This window comes from Scyliorhinus canicula, chromosome 5 (assembly GCF_902713615.1).
Source record: "Scyliorhinus canicula chromosome 5, sScyCan1.1, whole genome shotgun sequence".
Lineage (NCBI taxonomy): Eukaryota > Metazoa > Chordata > Chondrichthyes > Carcharhiniformes > Scyliorhinidae > Scyliorhinus > Scyliorhinus canicula.
Genome location: NC_052150.1, coordinates 171894584 through 171914249, shown reverse-complemented (window position 1 = coordinate 171914249; position 19666 = coordinate 171894584). Strand labels below are relative to the sequence as shown.

Genomic DNA, 19666 nt, shown 5'->3' with positions numbered 1-19666 from the left:
CCTCCCACCCCCCCACTACTCCCTCTTCCCCCTCCACTACCCCTCTCTCCCCCTCCCACTACTCCCTCTCTCCCCCTCCCATTACTCCCTCTCTCCCCCCTCCCACTACTCCCTTCTCTCCCCCCACTACTCTCCGCTCCCCCCTCCCACTACTCCCTCTCCCACCTCCCACTACTCCCTCTCCCCCCTCCCACTACTCCCCTCCTACCCCCACTACTCCCTCTCCCACCCTCCCACTACTCCCTCTCTCCCCCCTCCCACTACTCCCGCTCCCCCTCACTAACTTCCTCTACCCCCTCCCACTTCTCCCGCTCCCCCTCCCACTACTACTTCCTCACTCCCTCTCCCCCCTCCCACTACTCCCTCTCCCGTCCCCCACTACTCCCCCTTCCCCCTCCCCACTACTCCCTCTCTCCCCTCCCACCACTCCCTCTCCCTCCTCCCGCTACTCCCTTTCCCCCCTCCCGCTACTCCCTTTCCCCCCTCCCACTACTCCCTCTCCCCCTCCGCTACTCCCTCACCCCCCTCCACTACTCCCTCCCACCCCCCACTACTCCCTCTCCCCCCTCCCACTACTCCCTCTCCCACTACTCCCTCTCCCCCCCCCCCCCCCCATACGAACGCCATGATGAGTTTGTCCAGCGCTTTGGAAAAGGCCTTGGGGATGTAGATCGAGATGGATCTAAACAGGAAGAGGAACCTGGGCAGTACGTTCATTTTGATCGTCTGGACTCTCCCCGCGAGGGAGAGTGGGAGTGTGTTCCATCTTTGCAGGTCCTTTTTTACTTCCTCCGTCAGACTGGTGAGGTTCCATTTGTGGATCCCTTTCCAGTCATGGGCTATTTGGATCCCCAGGTAGCGGAATTTGTGTCGGGCTTGTTTAAACGGCAGTGTACTGGGAAGATCTCGCTTTTGCTCTTGTTGAGTTTGTAGCCTGAGAAGGCTCCAATCTCTTTCAGGAGCGCAATGATCCCGTCCAAGCTGCTTTGTGGGTCCAAGATGTAGAGGAGCAGGCCATCTGCATAGAGTGAGACTCTGTGCTCTCTGCCTCCCCTTCGGATCCCCCTCCAACTTTTTGCTGCCCTAAACGCGATTGCTAGCGGTTCGATCGCTAGGGCGAACAGCAGCGGGGACAGTGGGCATCCTTGTCTGGTGCCCCTGTGCAGTTGGAAGTATTGGGAGTTGGTATTGTTGGTCCGTACACTCGCCATGGGAACGTTGTATAGGAGCTTTACCCAAGCAGTGATCCCTGTTCCAAGCCCGAACCGCTCCAGTACCTCTATGAGGTATTTCCATTTGACTCTGTCGAAGATCACCTCTTATGTTCTCTCCCCGGAGGGGGTCATTATCACGTTCAGCAGGCGCCTGATGTTCGAGGTAAGCTGTCTACCTTTGACGAAGCCTGTCTGGTCCTCTGTGACCACCTCAGGTACACAGTCTTCTAGCCTTTTGGCTAGGATTTTGGCCAGTGTTTTGGCGTCTGCGTTCAGCAGTGAGATGGGTCTGTATGACCCACATTCCGAGGGGTCTTTGTCTTTCTTAGGTATCAGCGAGATTGAGGCCTGTGCTAGCATGGGTGGCAGTGTGCCCCTAGCTAGCGGGTCTGTGAACATCTCCCGCAGGTGCGGGGCCAGCGCTGTCGCGAATTTTTTGTAGAAGTCCACCGGGAATCCGTCCGGTCCCGGTGCCTTCCCCGTCTGCATGGAACTAATGCTGTCCATGATCTCTCCCAGTGCTAGTGGTGCTTCCAGGCCCCATTTTCTGCCCTCCCCCACGACTGGAATGTCCAGTCCATCAAGGAACCGTTTCATCCCAGCCTCCCCCCTTGGGGGCTCTGAGGTGTACAGCTCTTGGTAGAAGGCATTGAAGGTTTTGTTAAGCTTTTCTGGTTCCGTTTCTAACGTGCCTCCGGTACCCCTGATTTGTGCAATTTCTCTGGTGGCTGCCTGCTTTCTCAGCTGGTGCGCCAACAGGCGGCTGGCTTTGTCTCCGTGTTCATACAGGGCCCCGCGTGCCTGGCGGAGTTGGTGTACTGCTTCCCTGGTGGAGAGCAGGTCAAAGTTCCTTTGTAGTTCTTTCCTCTCTGCCAGGAGCTCTACGGTCGGGATATCGGAGTATTTACGGTCTACCTCCAGTATGGAGTCGACCAGCTGCTGCCTAGCCACCCTTTCCTCCCTATCTCTTTGTGCTTTGAAAGCGATGATTTCCTCTCTTAGTGCGGCCTTTAGCGCTTCCCAGGACGTGGAGGGAGAGACCTCCCCATTTTGGTTGTTCTCCGTGTACTCTGCTATGGCCCGCACTATCCTGTTGTTGTTAAAATGCCGTGTTGTGCATGGGGGTGGGGCGAATGTTTATGATTGTTAATATTATTGTTATTTTTGGTATTTTACTATGGTGCGTTATTGTTGTATAAATTCAAAATTTTTCAATAAAAATTATTTAAAAAAAAAAAGATTTTCTGAGAGAGAGGGAGTATTCCTTCTTCTCCGATGTATATCGGGTATTCTCCCATATTGCTTTTTTTGTGGTGGGGAAGTCAGTACTGTCATGGGGGTGGAATATGCAGCAATAGTGATTTCGGACCACGTGCCACATTGTGTGGATGTGAGGTTCGAGATGGGACAGGAACACAGACCAGGGTGGAGGTTTGATTCAGTGCTCCTGGCAGATAAAAGGTTCTGCGAGAAGGTGGTCTTGGTGATTAAAAACTATGTGGAGCTTAATCAGAACGGGGAGGTTTCCTCCTCCACGTTCGGGGAGACATTGAAGGCGGTAGTCCGGGGGGAGGTTATATATCTTATAGTGCCCACAGGGACAGAGTTGAGAGGGAGGAAAGGCAGGGGATTGGTGGATGCCATTGTAGAGATGGATTGTCAGTACTCGGTGAGCAGTTTGACCTAGTGATTATCATAGAATTCACAGTGTGGAAGGAGGCCATTCGGCCCATCAAGTCTGCACCGGCTCTTGGAAAGAGCACCCTACCCAAGGTCAACACCTCCACCATATCCCGTAATCCAGTAACCCCACCCAACACAAAGGGCAATTTTGGACACTAAGGGCAATTTATCATGGCCAATCCACCTAACCTGCACATCTTTGGACTGTGGAAGGAAACCGGAGCACCCGGAGGAAACCCACACACACACGGGGAGAATGTGCAGACTCCGCACAGACAGTGACCCAAGCCGGAATCGAACCTGGAAACCTGGAGCTGTGAAGCAATTGTGCTATCCACAATGCTACTGTGCTGCCCACTGATGACAGTGAAGGTGGTGGGTCAGCTTCACCATTGAGGGGGGGTTCAGTATGAGTATGGGGAGAAGGCTGGTTGGTTGCTAGCCCATCAGTTGAGCCAGCAGGTGGCTGCACAGGAGATTGTGCAGGTATGGGAGGCAGGAGGCGGGATGGTGAAGACTCCAGAAAAAAATCAGTGCGGCATTTGAGGGTTGCAGGAAGTAATGGAGTGTGTGGGGTTGATGCAATCGGGGACGGCACTGGGGCCGGATGGCTTTTCAGTAGAATTACACAAAGGATTTGTGGCAGCGCTGGCACCCATCTCCTGGATATGTATAATGAGTCATTGGCGGGGGGGGCGGGGAGAGAGGATTTGCCGGTCACGCTTGCACAAGCTTCTACTCCTTTGATCCCAAAGAAGGATACAGACCAGATAGTGGGGTCTTACAGGCCCATCTCCCTGTTGAATACAGATGTGAAGGTATTGACTAATGTGTTGGCGAGACGGTTGGAAGTGTGTGTGCCAGATGTGGTCCCAGAGGCCTAGACGAGATTTGTTAAGAGGAGGCAGATGTCAAGTAACATTAAGAGGCTGTTGAATATGGTAATGACCCCATCAAGGCCCGCCAGAGGTTACCATATCAATGGATGCAGAGAAGGCCTTTGACCGGGTAGAATAGAGGTACCTGTTTGAGATCCTGAGGAGGTTTGGGTTTGGACTGACGATTGTTTCATGGGCGCATGATTGTTTCATGGGCTTTATGTATCCCCCACGGCGAGTTTGAGGACGAATATAACAAATTGAGTGCATTTAGGCTGCATAGGAACACAAGTCAGGGATGCCCATTGTCCATGTTACTGTTTGCGTTGGCTATTGAGCATTTGGCCATTGCGCTGTGGGCTTCAAGAGAGTGGAAGGTCATTGTAAGGGGAGCATAGGGTGTCGCTGTATTGGTTTACTTTTCAAACCTCCTGGAGTGCATGGGGAAAATAATGGACCTACTGGGGAAATTCGGTGCATTTTCTGGGTATGAACTGAATGTTGCAAAAAGTGAGGTATTTCCAGTGAATGCTCAGGCGAGGAAGCCGAATCTGGGAGCCCTGTCTTTCAAGCTGGCCAGGATTAGATTTTGGTATCTAGTTGTTCAAGTGACCCATGACTGGGCCACAATTGGGCCTCACGGTAGCATGGTGGTTAGCATCAATGCTTCACAGCTCCAGTGGTCCCAGGTTCGATTCCCGGCTGGGTCACTGTCTGTGTGGAGTCTGCACGTCCTCCCCGTTTGTGCGTGGGTTTCCTCCGGGTGCTCCGGTTTCCTCCCACAGTCCAAAGATGTGCGGGATAGGTGGATTGGCCATGCTAAATTGCCCGTAGTGTAAGGTTAATGGGGGGATTGTTGGGTTACCGGGTATACGGGTTACGTGGGTTTGAGTGGGGTGATCATTGCTCGGCACAGCATCGAGGGCCGAAGGGCCTGTTCTGTGCTGTACTGTTCTATGTTCTATGTTCTAATGCATAAATGGAACCTGGGCAGGCTGGTAGTGTGGGTCAAAAGGGATTTGAAGAGGTGGGAAAACTAATTTCAGAATTTATTTGGGCGGGCAAGACGCCTAGGATTCGGAGGGCCTTTTTCGGGGGGGGGGGGGGGGGGGGGGGGGGTGGAATGGCTGGCGCTCCATAACCTGTTGTAATATTGTTGGGCAGAAAATGCGGAGCAGGTGAGATGGTAGTGGGGAGTAGGGGGGTCAGTAGGGGTGCAGGTGGAAGAGGCCTCCTGTGTGGGGTCGGGTTTGAGGGCCCTGGCAAGGGCCCCACTCCTGTTTTCCACAGGTAGGCACACTAGCAGTCCTGCTGTTGTGTCATCTCTCAAAATATGGAACCAGTTGAGGCGGCACTTTGTTATAGAGGGTATGTCGGTACTGATCCAAATATGTGGGAACTGCAGGTTTATTGCAGGAGGGATAGATGCGATGTATAGGGAAGAGATAGAGCTGGTTCAGGACCTGTTCATATAGGGGAGTTTCGCAAGGCTAGAGGAATTCCAAGTGAAGTTCAAGTTGCGAAGGGGGAGCAAATTTAGATCTTTTCAGGTCAACACATCTGAATGTCATCAGTGCAGCTTTGGCGAAAGTGAGTGTGTTCTGATGTGATAAATATAATAAATTATCATATAGTTTATGTATTTCTTTGCAGTAATGTTATTAAAAACTGGGTTAAGATGCATACAGCCAGTATGTCTGCTAAAGCTGTGGTTATGGGGTCAGAAAAGTGAGTTAATCAATGATTTTGCAGATGAAGTGGTCTGCTAATAGTTTTGAGAACCATTTACTTGTTTGCAGCTGGGCAGCTAATGGAATATTGTTTATGTTTAAAGGACAGCAAGGGTGCAGATAATTTATGAGTGGTATTGGGCAGGATTCTCCTTAGCCCGATGCTAAAATTGTGATTGCCAATCGGGAAGAGAATGGATTCTGACACCAGAAATGGGCCGGCACCGGTTTGAACCTGGTCCATCATGCTCCGACTCCTCCGAATCTGCATCATTGTGCTGTGAGCCGTTTAAACGCCGTTGATGTGTCATCGACCAGCCCACCCATGATGCTCCGCACCTGATGGGCCGAGTTCCCGATGGCACGGGCCACGTGTCGGGAACCTGGCGAGCCGGCTGCAGATAGTGTCCAGTGCCACCACACGTGGCCGTCATCTGTGCCACTGGCCAGGGGGTATCTGCTAGGGATTGGGGGACAGATAGGGGGAGATCAGGGGGTGGGCTGTGGCGTCATGGTTGGTGGGTTAGGGTGAGGGCACGGCCGGCACTATGTTTTACGGCGCGACCGGTGCAGGTTGTCAGCCCTGCACATGCGCCGTCCGAGTCCCGGCCATTCTCCAGCCGTTTTCGCCACGATCTACAGGAGTTTCATGCAGCGCCGGTGCTAGCCCTTCACTAGTACCGGAATCGATGAGGGGTTCGTCCCAATTTTCCTGTCGTGAACCTCCCGCAGATTCTCTGTTCGCCCCGGCACTTAGCCTCAGAATCGGAGAATCCAGACCATTGTGTTTGGTCCTGGCTAAACAGGTCATGGGACACCTTGTAGAAGGAGACAGAAGCATACCTTATGCTTTGGGTACAGATGAAAGGGAGGAGCCAGGTATGTCTGAAAAAGTTAGTTCTTCCTCAGATTTTACTCTGAACAGAGGTGTTTGAGTTTTGGTCCTGAATGGTTAGTTTTCCAAAGATCTTGCACAGAGAAAAGCAAGTTTAAAAAAAATAGTTGTTAGCTTTATTTGTGAATGACATTTGAACTATATAAGTTTGGTTAATTGGAATATAGGGGCAGGTTTATGAAGTAAGTTAAAGTTTCTTCTTTCACTTAAGAATTGTTGTACATAGAACATAGAACATAGAACAGTACAGCACAGAACAGGCCCTTCGGCCCTCGATGTTGTGCCGAGCAATGATCACCCCACTTAAACCCACGTAACCCGTATACCCGTAACCCAACAATCCCCCCATTAACCTTACACTACGGGCAATTTAGCATGGCCAATCCACCTAACCCGCACATCTTTGGACTGTGGGAGGAAACCGGAGCACCCGGAGGAAACCCACGCACACACGGGGAGGACGTGCAGACTCCACACAGACAGTGACCCAGCCGGGAATCGAACCTGGGACCCTGGAGCTGTGAAGCATTGATGCTAACCACCATGCTACCGTGAGGCCCCAAACTACCAGTTCTTAATGTGGTTGATTCTGTGTTTAAATTAAAGTTTGTTTTGACATAAGGAATACTTATTGGTCAGTATTATCACTCCTGTGGTGCAGTAACCTTTCTTCACAGTTTTACAAATTGTAAATTGTTGGGTTCTTGTCCGGGACCCTGACACCGATGATAGATGAGTTCCTGGTGCCACTGATACACAATTGATTACCCACATCTTCTACCATTGCTATTAGCATTGAAGCTAGATAGAAGTTGGTCTCATTTCTGTTACTCTCTGAGAAGTTTCTCCTTGAGTCAACACTGTGATAAAGCCTCTCATGGCTAGTTCTGCCCATCAAATGGTATGTGATGTTAACTCACCCTTTTAAATAACTGAAAATGACCTTTCTGCTCAATGAATGTTTGCTCAGTGGATTTTGCAAAAACATATTTGGTGGCGGGGGAATTCATGTCCTAATCTCATATTTGTGGTTTTGAAATACAACCACGTCCACAGATGAAATTAACTCAAAGGCACTTGTGTCATTTTTGTAATGTTTACAAACCAAAAGTACAGATAAGAATGATCCTGAACTAAATGCTGCATTGTGTGCCTGTTCTCGGGGAGACTACAGTCAAATATTGCACAGGTATCATGCAAAGATAGGAGATATAAGTATTTCAGTTGCGGAGCTGCAAACTACAGTTCCCTTAATGCCAGTGTGAACAGCAGCATTGAATTGTCAGCCTCTGTTTTAACTTTTCAATGCAACTTTGTTTCCATTTTATTGCTTTGAAAAGTACCATATTGACTCAAGGAAAGTTAACATGTTTATATCCTCAAAACAGTGATTGGCAAATAGAAAATAATAATTAAAAAATAATTTTTTCAATAATTAAAAAAATTGCACAATCACTGAATTGATAGATCAACAAAGAGCATAAAATGGGATTTCAAAATACAGTTTAAATAATGTCACTTATGTGTACATGTTCATATTTCATGTACGTTTCAAATTATATAACTATTTTGATTTCAAAGAATGTTATACCTGAAAGTAACTCCATCAATGGAAAAGTGAGTTTATCAAGTGACTAAATGTATCATTAGGTTAAGAAGATCTTAGTCAAAATCTCTGAACTGTGCTAACTTAGCTGATTTCAACAAGATGCCAGGGACCCTGCAATTGACCTTCAGTGCCTTGGGTTAAGGAGGGGAAAATGGGCAGTGGTTACTTCTGCCTCTGTCAGCAAGTGTGTGTGAACACTGAGTGAAATAGGATCAGCTTTGGTTATTATTTTCCATATGATCAAATAGCCTGCCAACATTAACTGAGAAAGGTGGCAAATGAATAGTGCCTCTTGTGGCAAAATGCCATAGACTGTGTGGCACCCAATAAACTGCAGGAACACAACAATGTCCTGAGGGAAAGGGCGGCGGTAGTGGGGAATTTGTTGAAAAAAAATCAACTGTTAATTGTACGTTGCCTATTTAAACACCTGTTTATAAAAACTGCATGAGGCTCAGGCTTTACTGTCTAAGCTATTAGCATATCTCATATCCTTTCCTTTTCTACTAAAAGAATTTAAAGTATGGCGCACTGATCCTGGCTCCATCTTTGACTTTGATCCTCTTGAAGACAACATCCAATCCAGGAGTCTACACTTGCTCTCCGGTATAGCTCCTGTCTGCTTTTAAGTTTTACTTTTTCGTCTTATTTGCTTTTATGTAATGGAAATGCAATATTGCAGATTCAGGTGAATTTGGTGCAAAGCGACTTATTCAGATGTGAAGAATAATTATGCGTTGATAGAGCACCAATTAATTTTTTTACCTGTATTATAAGTTGAGCTATGTATCAGTAACGGTTATTAAATATCATTAAGGGGAAGTCACTGGAATATTTGCATATAAACCAATTAGTAAGTTATTGAAATTTTTGATAGGAAATGCCTGACTTTGAGATGAAGGGAAATCCTTTCCTTTCACATTATTACATGAGATTCAACAGAATAAAATGCTTGAGCAATAATAATGTATGACAAAATAAAGGTCAACATTTTAATTATGAACTCTTCTCACCCAAAAGGCAGGTTATTGGCATTTACTTGTCCAAACACAGCAAATTGCTGTGAATTATTTTACTATGTATAGGGTGAGGCCAAAGTCGTACTCTGATGGACTGGGGATCGAACCTTGACATTAGTCTGATCCACACACTGGCCATCTAACCAACTGAGCTAACTAGCCCACTACACAGGAATTACACAATTTAAATTATAATTAGTCATGACAATTGCATTGTGTCATTGTTATTTATCAGTTTAGTTCAATTAAGTTTTTATTCAAGCTTACTAGTACATGAGACTTAACGTATTCAGCAACTTCAACTTCTTTACTTAGTGATTTATTCAACTGATAGAAGGTGATCTGGTTTGTGGTTAGCTTATTAAGTCAGAGAAGGAAAGAATCTATTAGTCCCTCGAGTTATGTGTTCAGTTTGATAAGGTTAAAACAGGAGGCAAGTCTTGTTCAGAAAAATTAATTTGTATAAGTTCTCGAGCAGTAATTCTGGGTAGATTACATTTAAAAATGTTGTTGAAAATCGGATGAATGATTTAGACAGTCAGTGTACAATGTAATACAAGCAAGCCTCATTTGAAATTAAAGGATATGTGCCCCATTTGTTTAAATGATGTGTAAACAGACATAGTGAAGGAATTCAACCCCCCCATAAATTAGGTGGGTTTGGGTGGTTGAGATGTTAAAAAATTAAAAATCTCTAACCTTAACTGCACCCATACATGCCCCCTCTGGTTTTAATAGATGTAGTATGATGGGGGTGAACTATTTTGCTCCCAAGAGGGTGGGTTGGTTATTCAAATATTAATAACAAGATTTAGTACTTCAAATTTATTCTCCATTTTAACTCGGGCCAGTCGGCTTTCTTGGGCCTCGGGTAACCCAGAAGCTAAAGGGAGATGAGGAATGCTGAATCCAGCAAGTTAATGTTTTTCCACTTTCCTATTAGATCCTGCTTCTATCCCAAGTCAACTCTTACTATCTCAGACTCTACTTAGCCACAGTCCCCTTTACTTTGGACACAGGCATACTTGAATAATACTTGGAGAAATTCAGTTTCTATATTTAAAATTGGTTAAGTTTAGAATAGCTTTTTGTTGATGGCTTTATTTTCTCTGTCATTTTGCTTCAATTTTCCATTGTATGCTTTCCTTCTCTTGCTATAGAAAAGGCAAAACGTTGTAGTAAACAGTCTCAGTCCACAGGTGTGGGTAGTATAAGTGTTGGAGATGAAAAGTCAGAGATGACTGAGCTTAACCCCAGCATTTCCAGCTACAGTGAACATACAATGGAGTTCCCTGGAGAAGGAGGTACATAAATGATAATTTCAGTATTAACACTGCACAGTATTGCATGAGAAGCACAATAACCTGTTATAAAAAGGAATTGTATTAAAGTTAGAGGATCTCAAATCCGGCAACCTGAAAACTAGAGCGGGGAGGTAAGGTGTCCAAAAATCTGGCTTTTTTCCCCCATCCTCCAGCGCACTGAACCCCCAACGTTTGGGGAGTTGGCAAGTCCTGATTAGCTTTGCATTCCTGTGCTCTTCTAGCAAAGCTTTACCCTACCTGACCCACTGCAGAAGTGGCAGAAAAGGTTGAACTTGCTCAGGGAAAACAAAAGACTCTGGCAGAGTCTGATGAGATACAACATTTTAGCTATGTATTGTACTTGGGATCCGGTCATTTGTCTATTTTTAACTACAGAATATGAAGTTCCTGTATTGAGTTTTGATTCAGGCCTCCCGTATAGAAGGCTTAAACTCAAACGTGCACTTGATTCCCAAAAGCCTTTAAGTTCCATGGGCACCTTCTGCAGCTGGCCCTAGTCAATTCAGAGAGAGTTATTAAAGAGTACTGTACAATATTGTATGAATAAAAAAACAAATAGTTTTCAGTTAGAGCCACAGGGTATTTTAACATCATTTAAGTTTGATTGATCTTTTCTCATTTTAAACAGGATGCACTGATGTAGGAGAGTTGGGGAGGCATGAAAGAGTTATTAAATCCACTGTGTGAGAAGTGAGTTAATATCAGCGGAGACGTGGCCATTAAAATGAAGTGCTTTGCAATCATAGCAGTTGTTTTTTCTGCTTCCTGTATTTGCTGAATTAAGGCATTCCCAAATTTTCCCCTCAAAAATTGACGCGTTCTGAAATCCGACACACACTCGGTACTGAAGTTGCCGGATTTGGGGTAACGCACCTTTAGTATACTTTTAGTCTAACCCACCCATTATGAAACTGCTGGAATTGTATTTGCCGCATTTTTTGCACCATGCCTGATTTTAAGTTTTCTCAACTTCAGTGGAAAGTGAACTAAGACGGGGTGAAAAATGGGTGATCCCCTGGTTGCTGAGCCAGTTTGGTTAAAATTACTCCCTATTCCCGTTCCATTCTGAGAGATAAATAGGCTAAATGCCACTTGATGCACAGTAGTTACACAGGTTTTCTGAAATTTTAACATCTCAAAACAGGTGAGATGTTAAAATCGTAAAATCTCAAACCCTTGAATCCATTCACTTTAGGTCTTAACGTAGGTAAAACAAGGGGGAACCAATCAATTGCTCCCAAGAGGAGGGTAAGGAATTTAAATATGATAATGAGGCTGTGTGTCTCAGACTTAATCTCCCTCTTAAATTTAACCCTGGCTGGCATGGATACCCTGCCCTCTGGAAAGTGGGCAGCTAAAGAGAGGCAAGGAAGATGTAAGCAGATAAGTGCCTTTGCTTCCTTCCTCGCCTCCCTGATTGGAACACCTCTTCCCACCCATCCTGAGCCACGATCTGTGACTATGTTCCCCTCAATCCATATTTTTGACCCCTCCTTTGTTCCATTCTTGTGGCCTCCAATCATCCCAAAAATCACCCCCCCCCCCCCCCCAACCGCCACACACACACACACACGGTATTCTTTGTTTTATGATTGTAAAATGGTACTCGCCTATGCTAATATTGGGCCTAATATATCCATTGCCAAAATTCCTGCTGTGCTTTCATCTAGAATGAACACATTGTGGACTGTAACATGCCCACTTTACATATACCGAAACAGGCAAATCATAAAGTATGATGTCTACGCATTGTTGTCCTTCATTTGCTTTGTATTGTGCATTATGGAAGTGATGCCTTCCCAGTACATACATTTGTTCCAACATTAAGTAGTATTAATTAGAGGCATTATCAGCTTTCTGACTTGCAATATAATCAGATTTCACACTCTGGGCCTAAAAGAGAACATCTCATCATGAACAACCTAATCTAATGCATGCACAGCATTGTGTTCTTTCTCATGGTTAAATGTCAATTTGAAATCTGTCTGCATGTAACAGAATCACTGCAGCTTACTGTCTGGGTAAAATGCATGGCAGTTAATGTTTTGTGGTCTGCAGCTGGTGTAGTGGTTTACTGTTTCTCCAAAAGAGGGTGCACTCTGAGTGGGTTTAGAATTTAAGATTTAGGATCAGAAGTAGGCCATTCGGCCCATCGAATCTGCTCCACTTTTCAATGAGAACTCAACTCCACTTTTCCACTTTATCCTTACTGATTAAAAATCTGTCTATCTCAGACTTGAACATTCTTATTAACCCAACCTCTCCAGCCCTCCGCGGTATATAATTCACCAGATTCACTACCCTCAGTGAAGAAATTCCTTCTCATCTTTGAAATGGGTGTCCCCTTGCTCTGAGATTATGCCCTCTGGTCCTAGACTCCCTCACAAGGGGAAACAACCTCTCAGCATCCACTCTGTCAAGCCCCTGAGAATCCTATATGTCTCAATAACATCACCTCTCATTCTTCTAAACTCCAATAAGCATAGGCCCAATCTACTCAACCTCTCTTCATAAGAAAATCCCTCCATACCAGGAATCTTCATTTTTAAATATGAATAAGTAAAAGAGGAAAGAAAAACATTAATCAACTGCACTACAGGTTGATCAATTGTTCCTCTGTATCTATCAGCACTTGAATACCAAATGTAATTAGAATTGCATATATTTTGATTCACATACATTTTTACATGGACAGTTTGGAGACTTGTCAGCTAGGGTAAGGATAAAGGCGTGCATTCTGCAACAAATTTATTGATTTGCCAATCTTCACCATCTAAATGAAGGACTTCCTCAGGACTGGGTTCTGAGGCATTTTAACACATTGTTCTTTCAGCTGCAGGTCCTGAAATTCAATTTAGCATAGATTAGTAGGATGAGGATATCTGTATCTGCTGTGCGAGTCCCAGTTGAAATTAATTTGGATAGTGTTAATCTATCTGCTACCAAATGTAACGATAACCATTAAGAAAAATGGAAAAATGCCAGTACAGATACTGGGCGAAATCCGAATTATGTTCTCCCGCCGGAGTTGAATTGCACCTGATTTGTACTTACGCTGGGAGTGCAAATGAAGAAGGGATTCCCAATCCTTAGCTATGCATCGCAAGACAGCCCCCTACTCCCTGGAGTTTCTGGATCCCATCCCTCCAGTATGGTGCGACCTGATCTGCCTCCCCATCCCCCCACAGAGACCCTCTAAGTTAAGAGACCCACCACAGAGCAACTCAACTTGGATGGACTTTTAGGGGCAACTGCCTTCAAGAGTTAACTCTAGGTCCACCGACAGGGCCACGCTTGTCAAAACCTGTTGAGGACTGGAGAATCTCACAGGCTCAGAGAATATGGTACCCAGCCCACTAAATGGATGCAAATGCATCTTTTAAAAAAATATATTTTTATTGAAAATGTTTCCATTTGAATAAAATGGTATAATATTATAATATAAGACAAATTCTTCAAGTTACAATATAAAAAGAACACAACCAACAATCAAGAATACATCCAATCCTAACCCAGCCAGACTTAAACTAAAACCCTCTTACCAACTGACAATGAGTAACCCTTGAAAAAGGAAATGAATGGCTCCCCGACTAGGTAGATTCCTTCTATCGACCCTCTAACGGTGCACTTGAACTTCTCCAAACGTAGAAACTCCATGAAGTCACCCAACCAGGCAAAGGCACTCGGCGGAGTAGGAAATCTCCAGCCAAGCACAACTCTCCTCCGGGCTATTAACGAGGCAAAAGCGTCCCCTCCCTGGGGGGGTTAACCAGAAAGTATTCGCTCTTGTCCAAATTCAACTTATACCCAGAGAAGGAGCCAAAACTCCAATGTAGCTTCTCATTATCTCATCCATAGTGGAGACTGGGTCCGTAATATAACAAAGCAGATCATCTGCAGACAAGGACACCCTCTGCTCCCTCCCTCCCCGACTTATCCCCTTCCATTTACTGAAAGATCCTAATGCTACGGCCAGTGGTTCAATTGCTAAAGCACAAAGAAGTGAAGACAATGGACAGGGCAGCACGGTAGCACAAGTGACTAGCACTGTGGCTTCACAGCGCCAGTGTCTCATGATCGATTCCCTGCTGGGTCACTGTCTGTGTGGAGTCTGCATGTTCTCCCCGTGTCTGCGTGGGTTTCCTCCGGTTTCCTCCCACAGTCCAAAGATGCGCAGGTTAGGTGGATTGGCCATTCTAAATTGCCCTTAGTGTGCAAAATGGTAGGAGGGGTTATTGAGTTACGGGGATAGGGTGAAAGTGAGAGCTTAAGTGGGTCGGTGCAGACTCGATGGGCTGAATGGCCTCCTTCTGCACTGTATGTTCTATGACGTCCCTGCCTCATAGCCGTATTCTGTGGGAAATACCCTGAGCTTAACGCCTTAGTGTGGACACGAGCAATGGGGGCCCTATACAGTAAACGAATCCAAGACATGAACTTTTGCCCAAAACCAAACCTCCCTGGAATCTCAAAGAAATATCCCCGCTTCACCTTATCAAATGCTTTTTTGGCATCCATGGACACAATCACCTCTGGTTTGGGCACAAGAGAGGGGGAAAGACAATACTTGACAGCTAATGTATATTGGTTGACCTTACGGAAGCCTGTCTGGTCTTCCGTGATCACCTCTGGGTTCAGGACTCCAACCATAGCGCCAGCACCTTTGCGAGCAATTTATCATCTGCATTCAAAAGCGCAATGGGTCTAAATGACCCATATTCCGTTGGGATCTTGTCCTTCTTGAGGATCAGGGAAATAGAGGCCTACGCCAGTGTAATAGACAGCGAATCCCAGGACAAGGAGTCATTGAACATGTCCAATATAAATGGGATCAACTGACCTGCAAATGTCTTGTAAAACTCGATGGGGAATCCATCAGGGTGGGGAGTTTTACCCGTCTGCATTAACCCAAAGCATTTCATAATTTCCTTAGGGCCCAACGAAGATTCCAACTCCTCCCGCCTTTCTCTCTCCACCAATGGTAAGGATAACCCACCCAAAAACTCTGCCATGGCAGAATCCTCCTCCGATCTTTAGAGATCCCTATAGAATGTTTTGAAAGCCGCATTGACTTTAAACAGGGCGGAAACCAAACTGCCACCCAAAACCCGTACCTATACAATTTCCCAGGAAGCAGTCTGCCACTTCAGCTGGTGTGCTATAAGGGACTGGCCTTCTCCCCATGTTCATAAGATGCCCCCCTCAAGCGTCGCAGCTAGCTCACCGCCTTACTTGTTGATAGCAAATCAAACTGCGCCTTTTGTTTTTTCTACTCGCCTGCAACTCAGGGTTGGGGCAAGCAAGTACGGATGGTCCACCTCAAGGATGGAGTGGACCAGCCTCAGCCACTCTACCATCATAGTCCTTTCCACGTGTGCTTTGTAGGAAATTAGTTCCCCCTAATGTCCACCTTAAGGGCTCTCACAGCATAGAAGGCGAGATACTCCCACTGTTATTAAATTTAATATACCCCCAATAGTGGGGATATATATTCATAAAATCCTATGTCTGCCAACAACACCGTATCCAACCTCCATGGCGGGCATTGGGAGGGACCTGACTCTAGCGTCAAATCCACAAAATGCAGTGTATGGTCCAAAATCACAATTGCCGAATACCCTTACTTCTTCATCCAGGGTAGGAGAGACCTACCTACCACAGATAAGTGAGAAAATCTGAGGACATGGGATAAAAACAAAAATATTTTCCCAGCGGATGCAAAAAGCGACAATGATGTGCCCTTCCCACCCCCATCTGCTCCATAAAGGCCAACAACACCTTTGCCACACTTGATGGAGCCAGCGACTTGGGCCTGGATAGATCCATCCTCGGAAAACGCGCCCCCTCCCCTCCCCCACTGCAGGAATTGCTGATGCGAGTTCAAATCAGGCATGGAGGCTAGCAACCTTTCAACAGAACCGTATTATCCCAATTTGCCGCAGATATTTACCGGTATCACCAAGGTGCCCACCAAGGACCCACTAACAATCACAAATCTACCACTAGGATCCATCAAGATCTTATTGGCCAAAAATTGAACCCTTTTATTGATCCTGCCTCTCCTGGGCCCTACCACTGAAGCCCAAGTGAAATACTTGACTCACCTACCCCTTCCACACCTCGTCTGGTCCCTTACCTGTAAATGAGTCTCTTGCAGAAACATCACATCAGCACTCAAACTTTTCAGGTGAGCAAGTACCCTCGACCTTTTTACTGGGGCCATTCAACCCCTTGCATTCTTAGTGACCTACCTAATTGGGGGCTTCCCATCCCCTTTGAACTGGGGTCAGCCATTTCCACCAGAAAGAGTCAGCCAGCAACTACTTAGAGAGAACAGGCATCAGCCCCGCACAATACGGCCACCAATCCTCAAAGAGAGGATCCAACCACCACCCCTTGACATTCAATGGCATTACCATCGCTGAATCCCCCACAATCAACATTCTGGGGGTTAACATTGATCAGAAACTGAACTGGACTAGCCATATTAATACTGTGGCTATCAGGGCAGCTCAAAGGCTAGGAATCCTATGGCGTATTACTCACCTCTTGACCCCCCCAGAGCCTGTCCACCATCAACAAGTGACAAGTCAGGACAAGTAATGCAATACTTTCCACTTGTCTGGATGAGTGCAGCTCCAACAACACTCAAGAAGCTCAACACCATCCAGGACAAAGCAGCCAGCTTGATTGCTCCCCTTTCCACAAACATTCGAATCCTCCACCACTGCCGAGCAGTGGCAGCTGTATATGCCATCTACAAGATGCACTGCAATAACTCACCAAGGTTCTTTTGACAACACCTTCCAAACCCACGACCACTATCATCTAGAAGGACAGGAACAGCAGATACCTGGGAACCCCATCGCCTGGAGCTTCCCCTCCAAGTCACTCACCCCATGACTTGGAAATATATTGCCATTCCTCCGCTGTTGCTGGGCAACATCCTGGAACTCCTCCCCTACAGCACACTGGGTGTACCTATACCTCTAGGACTGCACTGATTCAAGAAGGCAACTCACCACTACATTTTGAAGGGCAACTAGGGATGGGCAATAAATTCTGGCCGAACCAGCAACGCCCACATCCCATAAATGGATAAGAAAACATCCCATCAGCAAAACAAAACAAAGTAAATCTGTACTCACCATCAGCAATCTATTTCCCCTCCACCACCCCCAAACAATACCACACACAAATGTACATAGAAATAACAGTAAAATAAAGAAAATCCCCTAAACCCTACTAGTACTAACCCTAACCCCAACTAAAATGAAAAAACTAAGCTCATAATCATAAGCCAAACTAATATAATGAGCTGCAGTTACCCCCACCACTCTGCTCCTGTTAGCTTTTTTAAAAAATTTAGATTACCCAATTATTTTTTCCAATTAAGGGGCAATTTAGTGTGACCAATCCACCTACTCTGCACATTTTTGGATTGTGAAACCCATGCAAACATGGGGAGAATGTGCAAACTCCACACGGACAGTGACCCAGAGCCAGGATCGAACCTGGGATCTCAGCGCAGTGAGGCAGCTGTGCTAACCACTAGGCCATCGTGTTGCCACCGCTCCTGTTAGCTAACACTTCTGCTGGCAGAGTTTCAACTTTCTTTGTCCTGGTCCTTCTGGACATTTCCTTTACGGGAGCACCTTATACCATCGATCAGTTGGGATTTTAAGGCAAAAATACCGCCAGAAACTGGACGAAAAGGACTAAAAATAAAGTACGCTGGCGGGGGCAACTTCATGTGCGACTTCTCCCTAAATACTGCTACTGGAAGGATGTAAATCGGTGTTAATGACCCATTTGCATCCTCCCGCTGGGGTGGGGTATGAACCTCAATTCCGACGCCAGCTGGATCATCGGAAAGACGCCAATCCCATTTTCTTCAGTCTGCCATTTTATAGGTGATACGGAAATGCTTGATTCTGTCATTGGATGTCTAAAATGGGATATCAAAACACCAACAGAATTCCGAATAAATACCCCAGTTCAGCAAAAGATGCACAAGAGTATGTATGCACAATGCTCTTTTTGAATCAAATCTGGTAACAGCCCCTCTGTCTGGAGTCGGGTTTGAATCACCATCTCGAATAGTCACACACATGCAGAATTCCTTGTGACTATGGTAATGCTTGAATAACACTTGGAGAAAGTTAGGATGAAATATTACAATATTTTATTCAACGTGTTGTTGCGGGTGGGAAAATCAGAGGGCAGCCCGCTAGCTGCCTTGCTGGCTTTTCCTGACAGAAATAAAAATGGAAGGGGCGGGATCCACGATGCATGCTGGCGGGACGGGCTCAAGGCTGCCCCGATCTGAAATAACAAACATGAAGACAGAAATAAAATGGAGCACAAAAAAAAAACGAAAGCAGAAACACCCCAGGGAAACTGCCCGGCATGGGATCTACCTCAGGGGAAACCCCCCCCCCCCCCCCCCCCCCACACCCAGGGCACTGACCGGCTACAGCCCCCTCCCCCTTGGGGACTGAACTTGTATGTGTGCCCCCAGTGGGGACAGTTTGACAGGTCCCTGTTTGTCCAGACCAGTTGTAAACCCTGTGTGGCAGGGGGGGATGGGGACCTAATATGGGGGGATGATACAATGGGGAAGCCCACTAAGTCTATTTAAATGCATGAAAATGAGGTTCCGAGCCTTTCATGGCAGGAACCCCATTATGTCATTGACAGGGACAATCTCAATGGGAAATCCCATCAGCGTAAAGTTATTTAGGGACTCCTGTTGAATGCTCTGCTCCCTCTTGATTTCCTAGCAGCCGAACACAGGGCAGAAGATCCCCCCTCCTCCTCTCCGCCGCCCCCCCCCCCCCCCCACCCCCACCCTCACCTTCAGTATCTACATAATGAAAATCAATGAAGTTGAGAATAATTTTTCACTGACAATTTTTTATTTGATCCATTGTTTTGCTGTGCATCAATTTTTCGTTGTATGCTTTCCTTCTCTTGCTGTAGAAAAGGCAAAACGTTGTAGTAAACAGTCTCAGTCCACAGGTGTGGGTAGTATAAGTGTTGGAGATGAAAAGTCAGAGATGACTGAGCTTAACCCCAGCATTTCCAGCTACAGTGAACATACAATGGAGTTCTCTGGAGAAGGAGGTACATAGATGATAAGTTCAGCACCAATACTTGCACATTATTGCATGCAAAACATAACGATTTTTCCTGTTCTAAAAAGGATTGTGTTATTATACTTTTAGCCTAATTCACTCAGTGAGGATCTGATGAAATTGCGTTAGCTGTTTGTTTTGCATCCTGTTTAATTTTAAGTTTCTATTACCTTTAG

General features: G+C 46.0%; 1 protein-coding gene across 8 annotated transcripts in view; it reads left to right on the top strand.

Moving 5' to 3' along the window:
* Positions 1-19666, top strand: part of LOC119966431 (LIM zinc-binding domain-containing Nebulette-like) — a 450954-nt gene that overhangs the window by 398350 nt on the left and 32938 nt on the right. For 4 of the 8 annotated variants that reach the window (XM_038798077.1, XM_038798084.1, XM_038798078.1 and 1 more), the window contains 3 exons: positions 8523-8615; positions 10189-10332; positions 19336-19479. The exons of 2 other annotated variants lie outside the window; for them this stretch is intronic. In XM_038798077.1, coding sequence (XP_038654005.1) covers positions 8523-8615; positions 10189-10332; positions 19336-19479 — 381 coding nt within the window. The remainder of the gene's footprint in view (positions 1-8522; positions 8616-10188; positions 10333-19335; positions 19480-19666) is intronic. 2 more of the 8 variants (XM_038798080.1, XM_038798081.1) reach the window with 2 other exon arrangements.